The sequence below is a fragment of the Fukomys damarensis genome, unplaced genomic scaffold, assembly GCF_012274545.1.
Source record: "Fukomys damarensis isolate Sample0158 unplaced genomic scaffold, DMR_v1.0_HiC HiC_scaffold_4, whole genome shotgun sequence".
NCBI lineage: Eukaryota > Metazoa > Chordata > Mammalia > Rodentia > Bathyergidae > Fukomys > Fukomys damarensis.
Window position 1 is genome coordinate 15416221 of NW_022900916.1, and position 27844 is coordinate 15444064.

General features: G+C 40.0%; 1 protein-coding gene across 1 annotated transcript in view; it reads right to left on the reverse strand.

The window, feature by feature from the left end:
- The window catches only part of Dock4 (dedicator of cytokinesis 4), a 433388-nt gene that overhangs the window by 143870 nt on the left and 261674 nt on the right, over nt 1–27844 (reverse strand). The window contains exons 14-16 of the mRNA XM_033755915.1: nt 17418–17543; nt 5396–5520; nt 4397–4559 (exon numbers count right to left, since the gene is read on the reverse strand). Coding sequence (XP_033611806.1) covers nt 4397–4559; nt 5396–5520; nt 17418–17543 — 414 coding nt within the window. The remainder of the gene's footprint in view (nt 1–4396; nt 4560–5395; nt 5521–17417; nt 17544–27844) is intronic.

Genomic DNA, 27844 nt, shown 5'->3' on the forward strand with positions numbered 1-27844 from the left:
TTCCTTTTTTTTTTTTTTTTTTTGGTACCAGGGATTGAACTTCTTGAGCTTCTGAGGCAGGCAGCATAATCACTGAGCTAAATCCCCGGCCCCTTCTTCTCTTTTTCTTTCATAGCCTTTATTTCCTTAGAACAGTTTTGGGTTCACAGTAAAACTGAGAGGAAGGTGCAGGGATTTCCCACATGCCTCTCCTCCACACGCGCAGCCTTTCCCTTCCATCAAGGAACCTGTCAGAATAGCGTATTTGTCTCTACTGATGAACTGATATTGTCACCCAAAGTTCACAGGCACATTAGGGTTCACTCTTGGGGTTGTATATGCTATGGGTTTTAACCCACACCTGTTTTATTTCATCTGGAAAAGCTTCCCTGGCCTCTGCGTCAAAGATCAGGAGACTCAGCTTACGTGGGTCTGTCTCTGGGCTCTCTTTTCTGATGCACTGAAATATCGCTCTATTCCTCCACACTATCTTACTATCTCGGTCACTTGTAGCTTTCCAGTAAGTTTTGAAGTCAGGTGATATCATTCCTCCAACTTTGTTTTTCATTAATATTGTGTTTGCTGTTTTAAGTCTTTTGCTTTTCATTGTAATCTTTAGGATTGCATTTTGACTGGGATTTCATGGAATCTGTAGACTCAGAAAGAACTGACATCTTGACAATATTCTTTCTCTCCATGAATAATACATTCATGTTTTTATAGTAAAACTCTCAAAAGATTTGTCTATATTCACTGTTTTCCTTCCTTTCCTCTACCTCTCTCTGAGCTCACAGTCATCAACACCAATCCACTAAAATTACTTATCAGGTTCAATGACTTCTATGATGTCAAATCAAATTATAAACCTCTGTCCTCATTTATTTATCACTGGCACCTGACATATCTGATCAATTCTCTCTTGAAAACAATGCCTCATCCAGCTTCCTGGATTCTCTTCTTCCTTGACTGTCCTTCAACCTACTGGCTAATCCTTCTTTATGTCACTTAGTGGCTCCTTCTTACCACTCCTACCACCAAATGTGGTGAGTGCCATAGAGTTATCCTTCGACCTCCCTGTACTATTTCAACTTAGGGCTTTAAAAAGTGGAGTGCTGGAGCTGGATCACCAAAGCTGAGAATGTGGATCTTTCTCCAACTATACATTCACTGAAGTCATGGAAGAAGCTAAAACTTGGCCATACTTGTTATACTATGGGAGTCAGTGATTGCTCACATCAGAGGTAAGCCTACCCTTGCTCCTGAGGACTGGTTATTAGATATTTATAGCAGACAAATGAACTGTATGTTCTCATTCACTAGTATAAGTTTCCAACCTGCATCCCATTCGATTGTCCATCTAACATTTTGCAGTTTAACGGACACAAAATGTCTAAAATAGAATGTTTGATTTTTTGTTCCCTAAACATATTCTTCCTGTTGCTCTACATCAATGAACACTTCATTCTCAGGCCAATCTCCTGGGGTCACCCCTGACTCCTCTCCTTTCACACCTTATCTGTCAATAATCTGTAAAAAACACTTAAAGCACTTCCATCCTAAGACAGACCACTTTCGTGTGTCAGCTGAAGAACTACAAAAGCCTCCTTCTTATTCCCACTGGGCCTTCTACAATCCATACAGCAGCCAGACTCTTCACCTTGATCCCTAGCAGCGCTCCTCATTACTCCAAATAAACTCCAGTCCTTACCGTGACATAAATAACAATGTGAGATCTGACTCCTCTGCTACCTCTCTGTTCTCTTGCTATCCCTTGAAAATGACGTACATGTTTCAAGTTCATGTCTTTAGTACCTACTCTTCTCTCTGCCTGGATTATTCTGCCCCAGATATCCCAATGGCACAGGCCTTCACTTCTTTCACTTTGCTGCTCTGTCTCCTTCTCAGAGACCTCTCTCCTGACTACCCCAGGTAAGACGGCAACATGATAGGCACCGTCATCACTTTCTAGCCCCTGACTTCAGTGGGGTCCTCTTTACTGTGCTCGCCACTCCCTTCCTGACGTGTGGTGCCCCCAACCCTGTCTTCAGAGGACGTGTGCTGGGACTGCAGTGAACGTCTCACTTACAGGCATCTAATCTATATATTTTATGGGGTTTTTTTTTGTATATGCATACTTTTTTTTTTTTTCTTTTTTTCGGTACTGGGGATCAAACTCGGGTCCTTGCATTTGTGAGGCAGGCACCAGAATCACTGAGCTAAATCCCCAGCTATATGCGTATTTATGATTTAATTTGTAAATTAGGTGCAGTGAGAGATTAACAACAATAACTTTTGTACATCTACAGAGTCTCAGCTTACGTTTTTTTTTTCTCTCCTTAGTAAGTTGAGAACTTGTACCTTTTCTCTTAAAAGAGTCAGCTTAAGGCTTCTTTTTGGCTTATCTCTACTCTCACATTCGGGGCCACTAGTAAGTAAAGTAAGAGTTAACTGAACGTAAGTATTGCGATACCACAAGAGCTACAAAGTGACAAATGGGTGGGGTCCTGGGCAGGGCCTGATCCACAGCCCAGGCGGGACAGAGTGGGCTGGTCTGAGACTTTCCCACCACCAGTGATGTGCAATTTAGAACTTCTGAATTGTTCCCTCCTAGAGTTTTCCATTTAATATTCGAATTGGAGTTGACTACTGGTAACTGAAAACACAGAAAGCAACACGGTGGATAAGGGAAGATGTGGGCAAGGGGAGTTATGTATTTACGTGATCATTCGTCGGTCCTCCCTCCCAGGACCGAGAGCTCTGGGAGAGACGGTACGGTACCTTGCGTTTGATGATACATCTCCAGCACGAAGGAAAGTGACTGGTACGTGGCGGCTATTTGGTAAATATGCATTTCTTGAATAAATGATATTTTCGAACAAATATATATGTACACTGAAGTATTTGGAAGCCCATGTGATACAATTATTTTGTCGGTATTTGGAGTCTGTGGGATTTATGGGGAATTTTCCTACTTTATGCTTCACTATTTCTTTTGAATTTTAACAATGAACATTCAAAAGACAGAAAGTAAATGTGTGAACATTGTTTGAAGTAGAAGGACGAAGAGAGCAGAGACTTAACTGATTTTACTGAGTATAGTCTTTGTTCTGCTTTCCAAGTTATGAATAATAATAAGTTTTGCCAAGTGCTCTTTCTCCTTTTCCCTGCTGTTTCACCTTTATTTTCCTTTACTTTTTTCTTACTTTAAATCTCAAAGCTCATATTAGATCCAAATGAGAATTCATAGCAAAGACCAGTGGAAGGAACAGAATTGCACCAAGTCCATTGTGCTTTCCCACTTCAGTCTTTTACATGAAATTCTGGGGCTCTGGAAGAACAGTAAGACCCTGCTAGCCATCTTCCCACACCCTGAAACACCCACAAAAGCACCATTTATGGAGCTGTGTGGGGCAATTCTGAAAGAAGCCATAGTTTTGGCCATGGACAAAGTCCTTCTTCTCTGCCCAAAGCTGGGGTGAATTATAATATCTGTCACGCAGAGAAGTCATCATGCATCTCCTGGCTGTGCCTCCATTCCTTCCAAGCTGGAGAAGAGCCTGCTGCTCTCCACTTTTCCTCTATCTTTGGCTTTTTATACTGCTCCCAAACCAAGATTCGTCAGAGCCTTTTCTGGTTAGAATGGGCACTCTGGCACACAGTCTAGGACACATTGTGGGGACAAAGACACCATCAGATCTCAGATTGGCATCAGTGGGCCAGGGAGTAAGGGCTTCAAAGAGTGGTAAGGAGAGCAAGAGAATTAAAACAGGGACGTCAACAAATGACAACTTTATAGATAGTGATGTACACATGAAAAAAATCCTCTAAAATTTCTGTTTTGAGCTGTTTAAATCTGTAAAACGAGGCAATTACTTTATGTTCTAAGGCATTTTCCAGATGACATTATCTGACTCATTTCAACATGACCTAAGCTTGTACAGTGATGTAAATATACGCAAAATGGACATAAAACTCAGCCTATCAGAGGTTTCCCTAGTGATTTTGCATGTTCAGGAACTTCTGAGTGGGTTTTCTCATTCTGAGAGTTGGCTCAGCCCATAATACCAGACTTACGGTCAAGGCTACCCAATGCCACCAGTTGGTCCAGGTTTTTAACTCTGTGCCTTATCCTTCTGTGTAGACTCTAAGTGCTGAGCTGATTTTTTTATGACAGCAATCAATTTAAGGAGAATCTGTACTCTTTCTACAGATGTCCTCCCCAACTTCCTCTCTGTTTCCCAAATGGTTGTTGGTTTTTAGAGAAGTGAACCTACTTCCTTCCTGAAATTCCCCCTTATCTTCATCCTCCCTCCCAAAGCCTCTCATTTGTTCCCCTTTCTGCAGATAACCCTACATCTTAGGCACAGATCAGCCAGCAACTACCCCAACACAAAGCCACACCCCACCAAACACTTACTGGAACAATGTCGAAATTCAAAGCGGATATGTGCACCCCTGAATTTATCCACAGGAATAGGAAGTTTCAGTAGTTCAGACCACCTGGGACTGTTGTTATGATAAAGCACGAAGGAGTGGTACTCACAAGCTGGCGGCTCGCCAGAGCCAAAAGAGATAAAATCCTAACAAAGAAAACATGCAGGTTAAAGACAGCTCCATTCAAAAATTGTTTAGAAAGTACAGAACAACCACAGCAGCACTGTCTGTTCCCCAAGGAGCACCTCTGTGAAATCACTCCCCTGCCCTTTGTTACCCCATTTCTGTATTTGCTCCTGCAGTTTAGGGCGTTTTAATTCTGATGCTGACTCCCAGGCCATGCTGTGCCAAGGGTGGGCTGTGGTGACCTGTGGGAGATAGCTGCTTGCCCCATTGGGAATTCAAGAGTGCAGCAAAGTTCCCAACCTGCTGAAGTCAAAAGGCTGTTCAGGCCTCAGCGGGTGACTCACTAAGCCATGGGGACAACCCTGTGATAGAACAGGCAGGCGCATTTCTCTACCAAGAGGCAGCTCTGGGAAAATACTTTTCCATAAAGAACCCCTCTATTATCACACCAACTGGGAAGCAGGTCCCCCATCTTCCTGCCCTATTGTGGTTAAAATTAATTCATTTAATTTAAAATGACCTTAAAAAAAAAAAAGAAGAACAACTGCCAAAAGAAAGATTCATCTGTAACACGATGGTAAATGAAAGGAAAAAAATTAAATGACATAAAAATACTTCATTTAAAGAATAATTGCTGTTGGGAAATTATCGATACAGTAAATTAAACAAAATGTAAAAAGCCTTTTTGTTTTGCTATTTTATATTCTGAGAAGCTTTTTAATGAATTTTTTAAAAAGAAAACTATGTAGAGAGGAGAAGAAAAGACTGCAAATAAGAAATTAACCAATCATATTAAAGATGAAGCCATAGCAATTATGTAGAATTACTTACCAAAAAATATCCATTATCAACGTACCTTTAAGGTCTGGCCACTACTATCTACAATGAACATTGTAACTTCCACATTTCTGGCCACACTCTTCCCTCCTTTCTCAAATTCTCCTCTTTCTATGGTGATATATAAATCATTCCTCATTTCACCTATTAGGAAAAGAAAATTAAAACATGCTTTCATAAATTAGAAAATAAAACAAATTTCTCTATCAAGAAAAACCTTAGTTTATAAAGTATAAATATGTTTATACTTTTATAAAAGGGTAACCACCCTCGCTGCCAATATCCAAGAAGAATAAAGGCAGCTTCTGCTAGTCTGAATTCGGAACACTGCAAATGTGCATTTAGGTGGTGAATACCGGGGCCGAGTGGAAGTGCTGTTAAGTCTTACCAGTTTTCAGTATTTCCCTTGTTTCAATGATGAAGTGTGATTACAAAATGACAGTCTAGCAGAGGTGGCTCACAGAAACCAGTATTACTACTTTATAGTCACAGCACTGTAGAGAAGAAATACCTAAATGGAATAAAATGATAGGACTGCAAAGAGTCCAATTGCAATTTAAGTCTTTTCCAAAATTCATGGGCAAAGTGATCTCACTGCTGGAGGAATCCAGATTAGTGCTTTATGAACACAGATGTAGAATAACTCAGCCATACAGACAAACTCAACTTAATATTTCATACCATCAAACTATAAAACAAATGAGAAAGGCTCTATATTCAAACTGACATTTTCTAGGCACACATAAACCATCTATATTTTTCTCTGTTGGTGATTCATACTTGAATGCCTTTTAATCTTACCCCTTTTGATTATTGCCAAGAAAAAGAAAGAAAAAACTGGTGCCAACTAGCAAACTTGGGCTAACAGCATGCATTTACGTCTCATAAGAATTAAGTGGCAAATGGACAGAATACAGAAAATTAAGCAAGCAAAGAGCTAAGACTTGAAAATTTCGGAAGGTAAATGTTGGTGAGATGGCCTGGCTGAATTTACTTTTACTTAACATAGTTCTCTGAAAAATCATATGTAACAGTTTTTGTTCCCATAAGGAAGCAAGTCACCCAAAGGAAAAATGACCATATATGCAAGTCCACAAATAAGAGATTTATAAAACTTCCTGATCGAAGTGTACACAAGATAAAGGACACAGTTATTCATGACCAAAGGAACACAGCAGGCACCTAATCACCTTTACAAAGCGAACTCTCTGTGATCACACTGCTCATGGTGACCTGGGCTGACTAGAAAATAGATGGGCATAAAACAGACAGGTTGAGTGAATTCTAAGAGGGATTATAATTTAACCAACCTTCACCCAGAGTGTATAAAATATACATTAGTGGGAACGATTGATACAGACGTCTCTGGTTTCTAAATTTCAGTATTTTCATAAGCTCATAAAAACCAACTTAGAAAAGCAATATTTAGAAACCTAAAAGAAAAGCAACTATTTAAACACATTAAAAATTGTATTTATGTGCCTTGGAAATTTTTCACTTTAACTTTTTCAAACTGTAAAAATTTTTAGTGACTAACCCCAGAAATATTATAAATTTGCCAGGTTTTTAAAATAAATAACTCATTTCATTTTATTACTACATGGATATCTTTCAGTCTCCATGGGAGATTATTTCTAGGACACCCTGTGGACAGCAAAATTCATAGATGCTGAAGTCCCTTATATAAAATGGCACAGTATTTCCATATAACCTACACACATCTTCCTGTATATTGTAAATAATCTCTGTATTACTTATAAATCGGATACAAATGTTATATAAATAGTTGTAATGTTTACTGAGTAATAACAAGATTATATGTTCTAGACAGGCATATCTATCTATATACATATATAGATTTCAATACACACAGAAACACACACAGTATTATTTATTTTTAAATTTCCATTATATGATGAACAGCAAACTCACAGATTTTGTCCTATGAATCCAGCAACTTTGACAAAGTGATAACTGCACACAGGCTAATTCAACTACAGGTTTGGGAGGAGACCTGACAACACTTTTCCCAGACAGACTTGGCAGGTAAGAACATGACTTTCAGATTAAGGTATCTTACAACAGAAGATGTTAGCCAAGTTCTTTTGCTTCTTGGACACATCTTATAAATGTACTATACACCACATGCTGAGTAATGACAAGGTTCGCTATAGGAGTTTTTTGTTTTGTTTTGTTTTTTGTACTGGGGAGATTGAACTCGGGACCTTGCACTTGTGAAGCAGGCAGCGGATCCACTGTGCTAAATCCTGAGCCCTAGGAGTTTTTACCTTAGGGATTTCTCATACTGAGGAACCATCCAGGGGTAAGCTGTCCTGAAAGGTGAGCACTGAGTGCTTCGTGGGTGGGTGCTTTGCACTTTCGAGGTCTGGAAGTCACTGCCACTCCCACTTCAACAAAGGCAGGGGGCATGAGGGAGGTCTGCAAGGTAACCTGCTTCCCAGTATCTACAAGCCAGGCACACAGGAGGGAAAGCAGGACCAAGTACCGCCAGCGTCACAACACTCTTCTTCCTTGTATTACTTAGCAGATATTTCTTGAGCACCTCTTCCTAAATTCTACTCTAGGCCTATTAGATTCAGCCATTGAACAAAGCAAAACTTACAGATTCCTACAGAGGTAGGTCATCAGTAAACAGGCAAAATACATAATATACTGAATGATGACTAATACTGTGGATAAAAGTAGGACACAGGGAAAAGAGGGATAGGGAACAGGGAGTGGGAAGAGAGGAGTCATATTTTCAACCGACTAATGGGAGGAGGCCTCAGAATGAGGGACCTGAGCAAGCAGTGGTATGTTCCAACAAAAGAGTGAGGTCATCAAGGACACTAGATTCTCAGTGCCATCCACAGTGCCTCCTTTGCTTGTAAGTTAGCTGCACCCTTCTATCTCTCTCTTGCACAAGAGAGTCTGCGCATAAATATGCCTGAAAGCCAGAGTCACAGGACCATCAGAAGAGGGAGAGATCTAGGTTCTGGTCTCCCTGCTTCTGCTCTGTGAGAAAGAGCTAGATAGCACAATAGAAACCCATGGAACTCAAATTCTTTGTTATTAAATGGGAGTGGAGCACAGGTAGAAGACAGGGCAGGAGAGGTGGTACAAAGGACTGGATGACTTTGCTATGTTATGCTGGTTCTGTTTTGCAGATCTTCTGGAATAAAGAAAGCACATTCAGAAATTAGAACACTTATCTAGAAGCTTTACAGTCTCTTCCCTCAACCCTCACCATTCCTGTATGCCCCTTTATCTCCTGCAAATCGTTTAGACTAAAGCAAGGTTCCTCTGAACAGAGACCACGCCAAGAAGAACACATCTCCTGGACAACATTCTGCATATGCCTCTCCCCAGGAAGACTGCAGCTTGCTGTGCTCCACTACTGCAAAGTGCCACGTTTTGCCAAAATATGCAGGAGAAAGCTGAAACAAGTGCTAATTAAAATCAACACATTTGATGGGCTCTGGAGAAAACTAATAAGCCCAAATAGTATTAGGAAAGCATCTTGGGTAATTAAGAGAGAAGCCATAAAGTGAATATCAAATGGAGTCACAGCACCAGTGTGAAGAGCTATTTTTTTGGCAATGTTTATTAATACCTCACACCTCTCAAATTCATTACTCTGTAAATCTGATGTGTGTGACACTCTCTTCTCTTTAACAGGCTCACTGGCTCAAAAACCTGTATACACTGAAGGATCCTCAAAATATTGTAGACAAGACAGAATGAAGGCCGTAAATGTGAGAACAAAGTCAAACGAGTTCGTGACTACAGTAAATGGGCTGATCAATGGCTTGACCTAAGCAAGCAAGAGGTTCCCATCAGGAGATAAAGTCTTGATCCCTGATTCTGTCCTCTGAATGCTTTGAATGTGTGCTCATCACATGACATAAACTACAGCACACAGCCAAAGGACCAGCCCAGTATCTGACCTGAGCACTTGTTAAGGTTTACGGAAGTGGGGAAAAAAGTGTCCTGTCCTTTAATTAAAATGCAAAAGATACCATATAAATGATTTAGAATTTTTCTGTAATTTTAAAAGATTATCGCCAGGGATTTAAGTTCAGTGGTACTGCCACCTGCTTTGTAAGTGCAAGGTCCCGAGTTCGATCCCTGGTACCAAAAACAAATATCAAAAATGGTGATAATGATTACAAAGATGACTACAGTATTACATGTTGAACATCCTTCTGGCGAAAATCTAAAACTTTTTTTTTTTTTTTTTTTTTTTTTTGAGACAGGGTCTCACTATGTAGTAGAGACTGACCTGGAACTCACTATGTAGCCCAGGTTGATCTCAAACTCACAGCGATTCTGCTGCCTCAGCCTCCCAAGTGCTGGGATTACAGGCGGGCACTACCATGCCTGGCGAGTAAAACTTTTAAGTGCTCAAGTGACTCTCAAATAATTTCAGATTTTGAAGCATTTCAAATTTCAGATTTTTAGATTACAGAAACTTAATTGGTGAAGTCTGAAAATATTTTGAAATTAAAAAAATAAAAACCAACTCTGAAATAGGAAACATTCCTATTCCCAATGATTTCAGACAAGGGCTATTCAACTGGAATTAGTAATCCTAGTACAAAGAGTAGCATCAATGCACTTTACTGAGTACCTGCTACATTTCTTTGTACAGATCTGTAAGCAGAATCTCTTGTTAAATCCTCACCTTTACTTTATAGGAAGGCACTATCATTTATCTTTTGATGTTCAACTTTTATTTTTTTTGGTACCGGGGATCAAACTTGGGACCTTGTGCTGGTGAGGCAGGCAGCAGAAGCACTGGGCTAATTCCCCAGCCCTTTAGTTTATCTTTTATAGACAAAGAAAATACAGACTGAGAAATGTGTCCAAGGTATTATTAGTAACCCCACTTTACCTATGAAAAAAATGTATCTCAGAGAGTGAGCACAGCCATCAGCTAAGCTAGTGCAAGTCAGCCTTTGTCACCACAAGTGGCTCGAGCTTGGAAGGTGTTAGCCCTGTGTTACTGTGCACTGGTCGGGCCAGTGTTGGAACCAGGCACCGTTTTTATAGGACAGAGACAGGGTGATGTGATGATGTGCTCTGGGTTGTTACAAATATTCAAGTACAAGCCAGAAAACTACCATCAGGGACCATGAGGAAGAAGTCCATGCACTACCTGGCTGGGCTAGATGGTCCTTCATGTGTGTGGTAGACAGAGTATGATTCCTCCTCCCCAAAGATGACCAGGTCCAAATCCTTGGAACCTTGGATATGTGACCGTACATGGCTAAAGGGACTTTGAGGATGTGATTACATTAAGGATCTTAAAATAGAGAGATTTTCTTGGATTACTCCAATATAATCGCAAAGGTTTTTAAAAGAGAGGGGCAGGGTTGTCAGAGTTAGAGAAGTGGATCTAATGAGGGAACAGAGATCAGAATGATGTGGAACCACAAGCTAAGAAGTGTGGGAACCTCCAGAAACTGGAAAAGGCAAGGACATCAACCCTCCCTTGTTCCATGAGAAGAAAATGCAGCCTTGCCAGTCTATCACACTTAAGCAAACTGTGACCTCCAGGCTGTAATGTAATGCATTTCTGTTGTTCATGGTGATTTGTTACATCACTCACAGGAAACCAATACAATGTGCCTTTCACATCCAATTTCTATCATTTCATGACTCCTACAAGGAGGAGGAAGCGATCTGAGCCTAGTGGTACAGGCCTGCAACCCTGGGAGGCTGAAGCAGAGGATTACAAGTTTGAGACTAGACAAGCAACTTACAAGACCTACAGAGACCCTATATTTAAAAAAAAAAAAAAAAGAGGGCCAGAAATTTAGCTCAATGGTTCTGCTACCTGCCTTGCAAGTGCAAGGTCCCGAGTTCATCCCTGATATCACAAATTAAAAGAAAATAAAAATAAAAAAAAAGAGGCAGGGGAGAAAGGAAGAGAGATAAGACTCACAGGTAACTGAAGACTAAAGCAGACCACAGTCAGGGAAAATATCTGGATGGCTTGAAAAATGAGCTAATGTTATTCTTTACATCTTTTCTCATAGAGTATACTCCAGTAAGGCTTATCAATTTTTTTCTGTCTGTTCTACTTGTTTTACTTTGTTTTTAGGAGAGCATAAAAAGGTACTGAAGACTTGGGGGAGTACCTTTTAAACTTGTGCGCATGACAGTCGAGCATACAAGAGCAACTAAGAGAGCAGCACCTGCGACAGGCTTTGCAGAACCATTCTGTACGGGGGCAAAGCAGGGGTGGGCTGTGCTCCCCTGTGGCCGTCACACTCTGGGGCAATGCGTGAGAGCCAGAAGGGAGTGGGAGAACCCTGCATCCTTGGGTGCCTGGAAGCGCCACCCCCTCCCCTCCTCTATCGGGGCTGGGACAAAGCCTCAGGGTGACGTGAGGGAACCTTTGCTCCCATCTCTCTTCAGTGCCCATGGCATACACTGGCTGAAAGACCACCACCTCTCCCCATGATCAGGGGTTCAGCTCTAAACCAAATGGCTGCCACCATACCTGATGGAGGCTCAGTGACCTAGACAAGAAGGTAGAGAATGTTGGTTAGATTAAAAATATATAGTTAATTAAGTATATAAGTAATTAATTCCATCTGTTAATGTGCATTTCTCTCTCATTAAGTACTAAAGAACAATACTTGTATTTAAAGGAATGAAAGTGCTTGCTTTCTTAGACATGAGGCACATATATCTATAATATCCCAGCCCTAGAACTCATTATCCAGACAAATGACTTGCAAAACAAATTTCAATACACCCTGAGGTCAATATCAAAACCAGCTCTCAAATCTCAGCTCCCTCCTTCTCCCTATTACTCTGCTGTTTTTATTTAATCTTTTTTAGGGTTACAAGCTTCAAAGACCTACTAAAAATACCAGAAGGCATTAATGACAAGTTCCCTAACGAACAGTGACAGTGTAGCCAACTGCTGTGTGGGAGCAAGTCTCCAGAGGAACAAGGTACAGGCAGGGAGATCCTGATGGAGACGGGACCGCCTGAAGGAATCCTACATTTCAGAGGAAGACTGGACATTCAAGGAAAGGGGTGGGGTAGTCAGACTTTCTGGGACCTCCCAGATCCATCAGTCAGCTTTGTTCCACTATGCTTTGTGGATGGAAACAAGACCTTTCTGGTACTCAGCCATGGCCCAGGTCTGCTTTGCACCGTCTGTTAGACCACTTAGGGTCAGGTCAGGCCGTCCCATACTGTAACTGCTGCCACATGTGGCATCTGAGCACTTGGCTGCAGAGAGCTGTGCTGCAAATGTACAATGCTCCCTAGCTCTCAGACGGAGGCTGAAAACAGAGTGAAAATAGCTCATTAGAAAAATTTTATATGGATTATCTATCAAGATGATAATATTTTAGATGTATTAGGATAAATAACAAGCACAGTTACAGTTAAAATTAACTTCACCTCTTTTTGTCACTTGAAACAAAGTAGCTGTTAGTAAATTTAAAATAGCTTTTGTGGCTCACAGATTTCTAGCAGCAATTTAAATATTTGTTCTGCTGACCATTCCACTGACTCAGAGACCAGACCAGAGAAGTCCCTTCTGATTTATATGGCTTTTAGATCACATGATAGCGCTTCTCAGAAAATGATTTTTCTTAGTTGGAAATGGACAGCCTAGGCCATAAAATGCTGATTGACTCTCAGTCCAGAGAAGGACCAAAGAGACTTCCTGATAGCTCAACAGCAAGACAGATCCTTTCTTCACACCAGGGGATAACCTAGAGATCTGCCTGCACAACAGCAAGACAAAGAGCAGAATCTGTTGGCATGGCTTCCCATTTCATAGAGTTCAGCACTGTTGTGTCCTAAAACCCTAAGACAGTGTTACACGTTCCTTTCCATGTCCAGAGCACAGATAATTCTCTCTGCAGATTATGTTGAGGAACTTGGTACTCTTGGAATAAGCCTTTGCTTCACCTGTCCTGACCCCTATCAGAACAGTACAGAAGGACAAGTCTGGAAAATAGAGAAAGAAAATGCCTGCAGGCAGCCCATGTAACACGGTGATTAGAAATGTTATTCATAAACATGTTCTCAGCTCAAATCTTCACTCAACTCATGAGAAGTAGCTGACAAGTCTGAAAACAACAAAAGAAAACAGAACAATGACTTTGTGTTTCCCAATGTAAAAAATTCCAGTGAGTTTTAAATTTGCTTTCAGTTATTTAAGTAACCACATCTCTTCTTTCTCCAACTAACTGGAAAGACTAAAAGGAAAAGGGGAGAAGAAAGAGAATGAAGTGTTGGTCAAAAATTCTCTTGCGGTGCCCAGCAAAGCAGGCCTGGGTCAGAAAGGGTTGCCTTTCTGAGCAGGAGGAACCTGGCATCAAAAGGTGGTGCCAGATAAGGACCTAAGCAAGTCTCACTCCCTGGAAAGTTCATTTCCACCACTAAAGCCAGACAAAAGCTACCTAAGCATGGCACCTCCCAGACAATTACTCATCCAGTGAAGTGTCATCTTGCTTTAGAGTTTTCCATTTCTCAGTGACACTGTCCAGAGACCAAGATGTGGAATTCTTCTAGCGGCTGGCTGCATTCCACTCTAAAATATGTTTTTTATATTAGATTTGCCCATCAATTTGCTTCAGTGGGATGAAATTTTTTCTCTTTTGTTGAAGAGGAAGTACCCATTATTTATAGCAACCAAAGGAAACAATGAACGGTTGCAAGAGCCACTGAATAGCACATCACCCATAAACAGATCTATAAACAGTCATTTTCAACAAAAGTTGCACGAGCTGCTCAGGCAGACTGGGTCACCAAGCTAGGTCAGGTCACCTCACGGACCGTTCCTGGCTGTTTTCTCAGCCTTCCTTGCATGAACAACTCCCAATCAAGAGGTCATGACACAGTGCAGTCATGTGAGACCCCTGTTCATGGCAGTGCTCACAGTGGGCCTCATGGCTATGCCAGGGGCTCTGCTTGCTTTTATGGGACTTTAGAGCATCGTATCACAGACAGCTAAGTTAGACAGAAATTAAGATGTAGTCAGAGGGACTGGGCCCTTGAGGAAGTCAACACAAAAAGATAAAGACATCAGGATTGTGGCTGGAGGTGAATCTGAAGCGAGCCAGTCCTCAATAGCCAGGCCTGAACGCTTCCCTAGAAATAAACAGCAACTTGAGATTATATGGTGATTAGCACCACCTGGTCCACTGGCCCAGCTGGGCCTCAGACACACAGGTGGTGCTTAGAACATGTGGACTCCCTCACTCTCCAAATTGTCTTTGCTCTTTCCATACCCCTTCATTACGTGACTCATGTCCTATTGGATCATTAGAGATAAGCAGCTATACAGTACTTGTAATCCTGTAAATTGATTGTAGTTGGATCCACATTGTGCCCATGTTGTGACTTTGCTGTACAAATTACCCTTGAAAAAGGGTCTCGGCGACCATCCACTCAGGACCCCTCCTAGAAATCCAGTAGCCACTCTTCTCTCCTTATTTCCAATGAACAGACATTTCTCATACAAAGAAGTAAAAGCAGCAAGAAAATATATGAAAAAATGTTCCACATCACTGGTCATTCGAGAGATGCAGATGAAAACAACACTGAGATTCCACCTCACCCCACAAAGAATGGCTGCGATCAAGAAATCACACAATAACAAATGTTGGCGGGGTTGTGGGGAGAAAGGAACCCTCCTCCATTGTTGGTGGGAGTGCAGACTAGTGCAACCACTATGGAAATCAATATGGAGATACCTCAAAGAGCTTGGACTGGAGGTTCCATTTGACCCAGCCATCCCTCTGCTGGGTATCTTTCCAAGAGAACTAAAAGAATCCAATAAAACTTTCTTAACTTCCTCCTTTGGTTCTTGACTTCATGCTTTGATGTGAGACCACAAACTCGGCACATTTGACATCTAACAGGCCGGGAGTTATATTTTTCCACATCAGTCTCACTTTTAAAAAATACTGTCAACAACAATAGGGCCGGGGATTTAGCCCAGTGACGCCACCACCTGCCTTGAAAGCACAAGGTCCTGAGTTCGATCCCAGGTACCAAACACACACACACACACACAAAATACTGTCAACAACTTCAGACTACTTCATTTGGTCTACTTTTCCTCCCTCTTCTTGGTTGTAGAGGTGGGAGAAGCATTATTATACAACATCCAATCTGTCATCGTCTAACACACAGAAAAAGGGACAGAAGCGCATTCCCATGAAAGACCAAACTCACCACAATTTGGTAACGGATAAAAATTAATTCCTTGGTTTGTTAAAAGAAGAGCAGACTATGTCAAACAAATTTTATACAGTATAACCCACAATAACTCATATCGCTTAGTCCACCTCTGAGATTAGAATGGGAGTCTTGACAAGGAAGATGAAAAAGACAAAAGTGGGAGGTGAAGCTGACTGCATCCTCTCAGCGACAGAGCAGATGCTAATTCTTACAAAAGCAAGAGGACAATGACTTGGGGGATGTGGGCCTGGAGTCCTTAGCTGCAAAAATCCTGTTGGGTGTCACCTCCGCAGGAGATCTTCAGTAAGAGAAGCATTCTGTGGCTCTCCTCACCTCCCCCAGGACTCTTCCCTGGACTTTAATACCCTGAGGGTTCAACAGCTGTTCTCATAAGCTCCACTGCTAACTCCTTGCTCCAAGCCACAATTACACTGCCTGGGTTACTCTAGAAGCCTCCACTGTACTCCACACACACTCCGGTGTCCCGGCGTGTATCCTCCCCAGTCATCACATAGCAACCACAGTGATCCAGCGACTCTGTACATCAATTTCTTATACCTCTGCCTGAAACCTTCCCCTTGCTCCTTCCTCCACCCAAGCGTTCAGAGCGATCTACAAGGCGCCATCCCACTCCCCTTGCCATACTCTATCTGGCCAAGCTGGTTTTCCTGGAGTTCTTCACATACGCCAACCATTCTCCTGCCTCAGGCCCTCTGCACTTTCTCCTTTGCCTGGAATGCTCTTGTTCTGTGCTTTCCCCACGTCCTTCTCACCCATTTCTTACCTAGTGACAATTTTAATCCCTCAAATACTGTCACTTCAGGTGTTCTTTAGTTTTTCAGTAATCCTGTTCATATTTTACTTAGACATTTATTATGATCTGACTCAATGGAAAGCCAGCTCCAGAGGGAAAGGATTTTCTTTCTGTTGTTTTTACTACGGTATCCTCAATTTCTAGAAAGCATCCTTTGGCCTACAGAGAGTACTAAATATATCTGTAGAATCAATAAGTTAATCCTTTACCTTTTTGTCCCTTGCCGAACACTGATGCTCAACCAATGCTTGCTGCCAGAACTAAGTCAAGTTCCACCAAGTTGCTCACCCTTGTTCCCCACCCAGCAGGTCACTGTTCTTGCCCAGCTCCTCAGGCTGTGCATGCCAACCCTCTGTAAAACCTAGACAGCCTGAAGACTGTACAGGAGAAGGCTCTGAAAACCTTGCTCTGGGTGAGAGATGAGGACCAACTCACTGCAAAACTCATCAGTTTCCGTAAACTTGGCACTGATTCTACAGTGTGACTCTTTCATGCCCACTTCTTCCTGCTCAGAAAATAAGAACTTTTAGGGAGTCTTTTGATCTGAATCATACACTGTACACAAAGAGGTCTCAAAAAGGTATAGAAAGATATATGGTGTTTTCATATGGCTGCTTATTTACATGAACAGATACATATTTACAATGAAAAATCCTCTGAGACATGCCAGCTTTGGCTCAGTGAGTGTTCTTATCAAACCCTATCAGGAAATACTCTAAGCAACTTCACTGACATTTTCCAGCAAAGGGTCAAGTACTTTCCGAATGCTATTTCAGTTTTTGTTGTTATCACGGTCATTACGCAATGAAGCCATAGCTCCCACAAGTCACTTACATGAAGGTCATCAGAATGTAAAGATCTTTTGCTTATTATCACATACCTCATTTCATTCTTCAGCTTGGCCATGTGGACTCTTCAAAGGTGAACATCTGAAAAACCTCTCGTATGTCAAAAATAGACAACACACTTATATTTCATCACTTTGTTCCATCCCAAAGTTACCTACCAGGCATGATAATATTAGAAAAACCCAGCTTCCTTGTCATGGACACTCCATGAGAAAATACGGATGAGTATTCTCTTCTGATCTGCTCAACGTCTCCATGCAAGAGCTGCAGAGAAACCGCTAACCCTAGAACAAACAAGAGACGTCCACATTAGAACTGGGTGAATGTAAATAGAGTGAATGGGAACTCAACCGCTTCAACAAGCCCAAGACAGCCCCAATTTTAAATCAAGGGTTAGCATCCTCACAAAATTAACAGAAACTGTAGGAATCATATCTGGACACCGCTTTTCCTTTGTCATCGTGAGAGTTTCCCCATTTCTAAGGAAGCTCGCAACAACTGGAGAAGCTTGAGCAGTACGCTAAGAGGAGGAAGCCTAGCGTGAGCCCATGTCCGCTCCACCAGCCGCTGCCAGGTGGACCACAGCCCTGAGCCAACTCCTCCCCAGCAACACACATGCAAACTGGAATTTTAACTTTCATCCTACTCTTTAAGACCTACAAACAATGACTTACTGAATATCAGAAGCATGAACATAAATCTTAAAAGACATAATAAATAACGCAAGAATTTTAAGGATAGTGTTGGAAATTTTTCTTAAAATTTAAGCAACAAACATGATCACAATAAAATCAGGATTACATTCTTACTATTATGTACAGAAGTTCATGATGTATTACTTTTTATATAGGAGTTTGACAAACCAAAAGAATATAGTCAGCAAAGCATTATGTTTTACATTTTTATCCCAGTTATAGTGACATTATCACAGTGGGAAATACCGAAGATCAATGAAACTTTTCCATACATCATTTCCTTAATTTTCAGACAAGAACTACAAACAGGAATTACTCTCACATCTTTATGAATATGTTTGCACATACACACACACACACACACACACACACATATACATATATACATATACATCGCAAAGACACTGCTTCTTGTTAAACTTTTAATTTCCTTCTTCCCCTTTTTTCTTATTTTAAAATAAGGCAAAGAAGTCCCTCACATACTAGCAGCCAAAAATGAGGCTAGTCAAAAGAAATTTACTTTCAAAAATGTTAACATCCTTTACTTGAACTCAATTTAAAAATTAATCTGGGGGCCGGGGATTTAGTTCAGTGCTGCTGCCTGCCTCACAAGCACAAGGTCCTGAGTTTGATCCCCAGTACAAAAAAAAAAAAAAAAAAGAATGAATCTGAAGGGTGAAGTCGAGATGATAAATCTGACCCCTAGAAGATGTTCAAGCCAACCAATATTTAGCATTTCTGTATTTATTATACATAAGTTCTCATTTTACAGTACTACAGCACTGTCTCAAAACAAAGGCATAAGAAACATCACAATCACATAGCAATGAAAAACTTTCCCACACATTTTGACCAAAATCATCCTGTTAGTCTCTCTTAATAATACCAGCAAATACATAGTAACAATAAAAGCAGTGTTTCATTTGTTTGCTTGCTTTTCAAAAGGGACAATAAAAACAGCAAAGAACAGGGCCACAACTACACGACTGTGTCTCACAGTTTCCACTGTGTGCATCTAACAGAATATCGGTCTCAGACTTGAGGTGAGAATTAGTAAGTCTGCCACATATTCAGAACTTTAAATCTGCGTGCATCATTACCTCACTGTCCCTATCTACCTCCCGCCTTTGCCTCCTTCATTCTGAGTTGGGTAACTGAAGGCCACAGAATGGAGGCTGAGAATGTCTGTCCTTCCAAACCCGGTGGGAAGGAGTAGTGGAGAACAAGCCATCGGGATGATTTGGTGGAGGCAGCTACTGGTGTTGCTTTGGGCTAGTTTGTGTGGCACTACGGGTCCCTTTCACAGCCCAGAGGCAGAAGAATAAAGACACATTAAGGTGCTATGACCCATCTGTCCAAGTAGCTACCCCCTGCACATGCTCTTCCACTACCCCCACCTCATCACTGCTGCCTCTGCTCTCCTCACACTTCTGTCCTTTTGCCTTCAAAATCCTCACCCAAACCACCATCACCATCTTTAGCAGAGCAGCAGCAGTTACTTCTTCTGGAGAGAATGATGTTAAATATTCCCAGTGTAATATATAAGCAATGATTTCAAACAAAGAAAAAGATGGATTTCACACAGTTCTTGAGATCCTATGGTTTTTGCAAGTGAAGATTATCTTGCTGGGACTTCTCATGAAAGAATATGTTTAGAAACATTTGCAACATTACATAGTATGTATAAAAGAAGAGAAAAAAAGTCAACAGTAATGAAAAATCAAATATTATGCTATTCAGGCTATTCAGGATAGGGGCTGGAGCAAGGAAAGCTGACCAGGATTCTTGTTTTGCTCTATGGAAGCCAATATTCATTTAACCAGCAGTGATATTTAATTTTATGTAAGGTAGATTCTTTCCAGAAGATAAGGCAAAAGAAAAGAATTTTAGCCAGAGACATGAGCAATTTCAGCGAAAAAGCTGAAATAAACTTAAAAAGACATGAAAAGGATAAAAAAATATTATTTAGGAAAATACATGGGGAAGAGAGAGAGAAATAATGGGCAGAAAAAAATCATCAGTGTTCCCTAAACACCAAGAGCCAAAGAAGAGAGAGTGGAAGACAGATAGCATTTAGGAGATAGGAGAAGGGAAACAGCCAGCAGATACGGGCAGGAACGCTGGAGCAATGGAAATACAGGCAAAACAATGTAGAGGAAAGCAAAGTCAGGCATCCTATAATTTTAGGTGTCCCAAATTTTAGGTTACATCCTAAAATTTTGATAGGTTTCAACTTGAATTTTTAGAAAAGTACAGATTTACAGCTGCGATGTTTTAATTTTATTTATGTAGCCCAGTGGTAGTGCCTGGCATGGGGAGGCACCACCATTTGGAGTTGACCCAGTTATTCAGACAACCAACTCTGGAAAGGTCACGGCATGCAGCGACTGACCACAGCACAGCTGTTCTGCCCAACTGTCTCCTCTCACCATAAAGGAACTACAACATTTACTGTTTTCACAGCAGCGAGGGTGTACTTAGAGTAAGACAAACAACACAAGCAGAAAATGTGCCCGTGGTGAGTCCACAGGTGCCCAGCCTTTGAACATCCACTGTGTCCTATTTATTTTTCAACTGGGTAAAATATGATCCTATTTTTACAGTGTCCTTAATTATCATGACCATAAATCAGGAGGTTGGATAAATGAGTCACCAGAACAATAAGAAATAACATTAAGATTAAGAAGCTTCTCATCACTACAAAGAAGAATCTTAGCAAATATTTACATATTCCTTCTAAAAAGGTGAACTCGTAGGTTGAAACAGAGAGTACAGCGATAGTTGCCAGGGGGTGGCTAGGGGAGAGGAGGAAACACGGGATGGGAAGGTTTGTTCAAAGGATACAAACTTTCACTTAGGACGGTACATGTGGAGAGCCTACAATGACTATAAATGTATTAAAAATGCATTAGTAATATAATAATACTGCATTTCAGTTGTACCTACTTGAAAATTGCTAAGAGATCTTAAATGTTCTCACCACAAAAAATATGTGTGGTGATACATATGTTATTAGCTTCATTTAATCATTTCACATGCATAAACAAGTACACTGTACAACATAATCATACACTATTCTCCTTTGCTAATCATACATTAACAAAGTCAGGAGGAAAAAGAGACAGATATTTACCTATTCCAGTGTCCTGAAATTAGCCCCGTCCTTTCAGGCCTAGTCATTTATGACACTGAGCATTACTTTTTTCGCATTCTCTACTTGTCACCCTTCTTCATCGTCTAGGCCATCCTGCTAACTCCAGGGTGGGACAAGTTTCAACATTACGCCTGTACTCTTTACCTCACTCCTGCCATACTTCACACTGCTCATTACAGACAGCAGCAACTTATGGCTTGAGAGGAAGGTGGACGAGGGGTCTATAGGGATGCTGACAACAGGGTTCCTCATCCTAAGGGACTGATAATCTAATAACGAAAGACACAAATAAATAGAATAGAAAGCAGAATGGGTCAGTGTAGGATAGGCATATTAGAATAAGGAAAAATTTTTACTGAAATAAACTGAAAGTTGAGGGGAAATGTTTTGTAGGAATGATAACCCATAAAACAAGCTTGAAAAACGAGGTTAAATTTTAAATTTCATTGATATAAATAATATTTTATGATCACTTTTTCTAGCCCTTGATGTAAATACTATGATAGTTAACTGAATACATCAGCTTGAGTAAGAAATGGCCAACTCGACTGGATCAGCATAGCTCTGGTGTGGCTGAATGGATTTACCGAAGACAGAAGACCTACCCTGGGTGTGAGTGGCACCAACCAATAGGCTTGTACCCTAGATGAAATAAAAGGGGAGCAACAAAGGAAACCTGGCTTTTCTGCGAAGGAGCTCCAGTCCTCACCTGCACCCTGATGTTGACTCCTGCCGTCCAACTCAGACTCCAGCTTTCCAGTGCATCCCCTCCAGCCTCCTGATACAGATTCACAGGGCACACTCAGTGAGCTCCAGGCCTTGACCTCTGGATCCTTCAGATCTCCAGCACACAGACAGCCCTTTTGTACTCTTCCACACCTGACTGTGTGGGTGGCTGTTGTAAGCCTACCTTGTAAATCCTAGCATCTTTGTATATCTTGCATTAAATCTGTTTCTCTACTAAGAGTAACGAACATGAACTTGCTGTGAGAAAATGTTCACCTTTTTAGAAGAAATGTAGTCATTCCTATCAGCTAGACTGAACATTCCTATCAGCCTAGATGTTTAAGCCTAATTATAAAACCTGGTATCTAACTTTACACAAAAGCATAGCTATCAATCTAGAGTGTGGCACAAAACAACATACTAGTTATGATTTAGCTCAATGGATGGAGCATTAATGTAGAAATGAAAGGTTTGGTATCTTTAAGGCCACTGTGATTATACGGTAGCTCTGACTGTATGGAAATTAAAACCAACTTACTCTATAAGATGATTCCTTTTAAATTTATGAAATTCTGCACTTTTATATTAAAAATGACAAGCACAGCATGATTTATAAGTAGAGCCAAAATTAATTTTAGATTACATCAGCCTTTTTGCCACTAATGAACCAAGTAACATGGAGCTGTGAATGTATAGCAATGCAAAAATGGAAAATCATGGCAAATATATTTGCTAAATACAAGTTTTTATTAAGTGTAAAGTTTAGCATATCATGCAGCTATAAGATTCTGTCTTTCTTTTTTTTTTTGGTACTGGTGATCAAACTTGGATCCTTGCACTTGCAAGGCAGGCAGTAGAATCACTAAGCTAAATTCCTGGCCCTAAGACTGTCTCAATGTTAACTTCTCCTGGCTTTGGCTCCCGTATCTATAACATGAAATTAATAATGATACAATACACTTTGGGCAGTACCTGACATAAAGAAGGTATTCAGGACTGTCCACTGTGCCAGTGCAACTTCTGCTGCCACCACTCTAACACACAACTGATTCCCCTCTCATTCCCGCCTAACGTAAAATCAACAAATTAGCTTACATCCAAAAAAAAGAAGGCCAGAGTTCCCTACATGTCATCCACAAAGAACACATTTCCCTTAATAGGCTTGACCTCAATGTTTAGATAAAGCCAACTATCACAATTAAGTTGCGAGGAAGTTTCAAAAGTAAATCCATCAAGATCAATATGCTAAACTGAGCCTGGTGGTGCACATCTGTAATCCTAGACAGGGGAAGCTGAGGCAAGAGGATCCTGAGTTTGAGGCCAGGCTGGGCTACAGAGTGCAACCCTGTCTCACAATCAATCAATCAATCCATCAATACGCAAGCAAGAAAACAAGCAAGCAATGCTCTAACATAAAATACAGGCCAGCAATGTATGCAAGCAGATGAAAGATGGTGAAGTTCTCAATGATCTAGGGGATTCTTCCATTAATAAATCAAAGCTCTAAATAAGTGACAAATTCTGAACCCTTACGGTGTTTTGTGTGATTTGTTACTACTATCTTACTGCTTTTTTTTAGTTATCCTGAGTTTTATTTTATTTTTTTTCCTTCTTTATTTGCAGCCTCTCAGCAGACTGGATTTTCTTGTTTCCTTTATTTTTCATTTTACTGTACTGGAAATTATATATGCTATTTTTTCCTATGTCTAACATAAAGTGTTGATTTGAGAACTAATCAAAAGCTTGATTCTCTTCCTGAGCAATTCTGGGGAATGTGTATCTGTGCAACTCTGATGATGATGACACATTTTTAAAAATATTTTTTACAGTGCCTATGCAGATTTATTGTCATCTTTATGATTCTCTCTATACACTCTTGCCTCTAAATGTCTTTCCTTTTGGATTCAATGATTTTTCCCTAATGATCATTTCTGATTAGTTACTTCAGTGTATATAAGTGGTAAATTCTTTAAGTCTTCATTTGAAATTTTATTTACTTCCTTCTCACTTTGAAATAATAGTTTGACAAGTAGAGGATTCAAAGTTGGCATTTGCCCATGGTGATATTAAAATATTATTCTATGGGGGCCGGGGATTTGGCTCAGCGGTTCGGTGGCCTGCCTTGCAAGCACAAGGACTTGAGTTCGATCCCCGGTACAAAAAAAAAAAAAAAAAAAAAAGATATTATTCTATGACATTCTGACCTCTGTAACTGCTGCTAAGATGACTATGTTGTTTAAGATAATCAGTATTTTCTGTCTGGGTTCTAGTTTGGGCTTTGGTGGTTTGTAGTTTTACAATTTGTCTACATATGACTTTAGACGTATTCAGCCTGTCCATGACTTCTGATATCTGAGAACTTTAATTTTCTGCAAAAGTTCTGCAAAGTTTCAACCTTTTCAAATACTGCAGCTTTCACAGGTACCCAGTTAGATCCTTCTGGAATTCCTATTAGATACATGCTGGCCTTTTTTATTTAATTAGCTGTGCCTCTTAAATGTTTATTCAGGTTTTTCCATTGCATTTTCCCTTTTGGCTAATATATTAAGTTATGTTTTCAGTTTATTGATTCATTTTTCAACTAAGCTCACTTCCTATTTAAGTAGACCTCTTTTATTTCAATAGCATTAAAAAAGAATTTCAATTTGATTTAGTTCTCTCTAGGACTGCTAGAATGCAAGTACTCAAGGAAATGGATTTTCATTTGCTTTGTTAAATACTACACACCAGGCCCTTGAGTAATGCCACACAAAGAGATGCTCAGTGAATGTTTTTTGATGTAGAAATTTTTAAAACTCCTTATTTTTTCCATTACAAATCTCCTTTGCCCCCTCTTAATTTTTCTTGATAGTTTATTGCCTAAAACTGTAGAATATGATTCCCAGTTGTTTCATCAGTTTATTCTGCCTCACTGATGATGATCTGAGGATTATTGTTGTTCTCATTTTATTATCTTTAGTGAGTATTGTTTTGTTCACAAGAATCCCATGCACCATCGGTATGAAAGTAATAGTTACAAATTTTTCATAGTTATAAATTCAGATGAATGGCATATGCATGAAGTTCTAATGACTCAGGGAGAATCACTCACCCCATCACCTTTTAAAAACAGAACAGGGCTGAGGATTTAGCTCAGTGGTGCTGCCACCTGCCTCACAAGTGGGACCACAAGGTCCTGAGTTTGATCCCCGGTACTAAATACATATATCCATATGTACATACATACAGAAATACAAAATAAAAACAGAACAGCTCATCAAGGCCCAGTATTAGAGACTCGCTTCTAGGTGTCACTTGAACAGACACAGACCACATAGGGTCTTCCAGGGAAAATTCAAAACAGAAGGCTCCAATTCTCAGCACTCATTTCAGTGCCTGGCCTCCTTCCTTAACAGAGCATCTACTTGAGTAGCATTCTCCTAGTCTGGAGCTTCGTCTTTACATCCAACAGTGTGATTCCCTCACTTCACACTTTAATTCTCTTTCTTGCTGTGTCTTGGTTGTAATTTAAACAGCATTTTCAAGTAGCAGAAGGATGGTCACAATAGTTAAATCCACCATATTTTGGAAAGCCAACTTGGTTTAATAACCTTGGAATTCTTATTGTTTTGCAATTAACACAGTGGGAATAAGTAGCATCGTTGCTTCAATGTACCACTCAACTGTAATCATAAATGGGTACTGAACAACAAAAAATAACTCCAATTACATGCTATTTAAGGACAAACTTAGCAATATTTAATTGAAATACTGTGCTCTCTGAGTTTTATAAATGTATCAAACTAAAATATAAAATGAAATCCCAATCCTGATTAAAATATCGCCTTAAGAAATGTAAGACAATGAAAACTTAATGCCATATACACATCATATATATATATTTAGTCATCATTGTCCTGTTTCTATATAAGTATACAAGACAAATTATAGAATATTGAGATATATCTTCCAAAAATACATGCACTAAAAACATCTAAACTAAGGATAAATTTGCTAATACTGTAAAAAGATTTCCAAAAGAAAGAGATCTAAAGACTCATATGATTGTTCCCCAGGGCATTTTAAACACTAGACACTTTAAAATTTAACTACCTCAGAAAAATTTTAATTAGAAAATGAGAATTTTAAATAGTTTAAATTGTACAAAATATCTATTAGAGAAGGAAATGTGCTCCTCTACCCCACTTTGTGTTCTGTTTTCTAGAATTAATTTTTTAAATTTCTTGTGTATGCTACCAGGATTTTCTTTCTTTTAATTATGACAGTTGTTATTAGAAAAAAAAAATCACAGAGGTAAAAATACAAAAAGATAATTGGCTATAAAAAGCATTACTCAGAAGGCAATATTTAAGTTTTAGAAAAGAAAAGAGGGCAACGTAGAGAAAGAGAGCTGGTGCTCCATGCAGAGAGACAGTGTGCAAAAGCCATGCCACAGGGAAGAGTTTGGAGAATGGAGAAACTAGAAGGCCAATCAATGTCTCTCAAGTGAGCAGAGCCAGCTGTGGCCAGAGTAGAGCTAGAAAAAGAGGCAGAAGTTACAGGCCAGGATAAAGGACCCTTACTCTATGTGCAAGGAGAAGCCACCAAAGGATTTCAGGTAAAGGGAACATGATCCACTTGATGTGTTAAGAAAGTATTCCTTGATGCTGCTTAGAAAATGGTACTAGGAAGGGAGAGAGTATAATTGACCAGCCCAGTTAGTGGTTATTCAGCTAGAGGAAAGAACAGAGGCTCACGCTAACATGGTGGCAACAGAGATGGATGAAAGTGTCAAACAAAGCTGTATCTTAGAATACAGAAGCCATATATCTTGATGCTATAGTACATGTGGGGAGATGAGACAAAATGGGGACAGACAGAAGGCTTCTGATCATCTGAGCTGAGAAATGATATAAGAGAGGAGTTCTGTACTGAGATAGGTAGTACTTAAGAGAAAAGAGTGGAAAAATAGTCATCGGTGTTGTCTTTTCTAAACAAATATCGTTTAATGGAATTTAATTTTTCCAAAGGATTTGGATTATTTTCAGGAGCTACTCACTATTAGCCTAAAAATATCATTATTCAGTATTTCTTATAAGGCAGGTCTATTAGAAACAAATTTCTTCAATTTTTCTCTGAAAATGTATTTTGTCTTCAAATTAGCAAAAGTTTGCTGAACATAAGATTCTTGGTTAACAGTTCTGCTTTTCATTCAGCACTTTGAATATCTCATTCCACTGCCTTCTCACTTCCATTGTTTGCTATCTGAAGTCAGCAGATATTATTTGGATGCCTTGGTATGTAATAACTAATTTTTCTCTTATTGTCTTCAATTTTACTTTGTCTTTCAGCATTTTTATTAAAATGTGTTTGGGTGTAGATTTTTTTGTTTCTCATATAGTCACTGAACTTCATGGATGTATAGATTATTTTTCAACAAGTCTCAAAACTTTATCATTGTCTCTTCAAATATTTTTTTCAGCTCCTTTTCATCTCCATTCTTCTTCTTGCATTCCAGTTTTATGTATCTTTGTGTGCTTGACGGTGTCCCTGAGGCTTTGGTCATTTTTATTCATTCTTTTTTCTAAAATCTCCAGAGTTCTACTCATGCCCAGTAGGCTGATTTTCCACAAGTTAGGTCAGTTCCTTTCAGGAGAAATTCTCAGTTTTATCTACCAATCCCTCTGGGACAAATCTGTGAGCCACTGTTCCAGAATTGGAGGTAAGTAGAAAGGCCCACTTCTGCAAAGTGAAACTATTACTACTGTATGATGTGCCAGGTGGAGGCAGCATTAGTTTGGGTTGCTATACCAAAATGGTACAGACTGAGTGGCTTATATAAATAAGAGTTATTTATTGCTTACAGTCCTGGAGATCGGAAAATCATCAGAACTGAATTCTGGTGAGAATTTTTTAGGCCACAGTCTACTATCTTCTCCTTATATCTTCACATGATTGGGTGGGGCACGGGGGTGGATGGAGAAAGAGACAGAGAGACAGAGAGGGAGGGAGGAGGGGGAGAGAGAGAGAG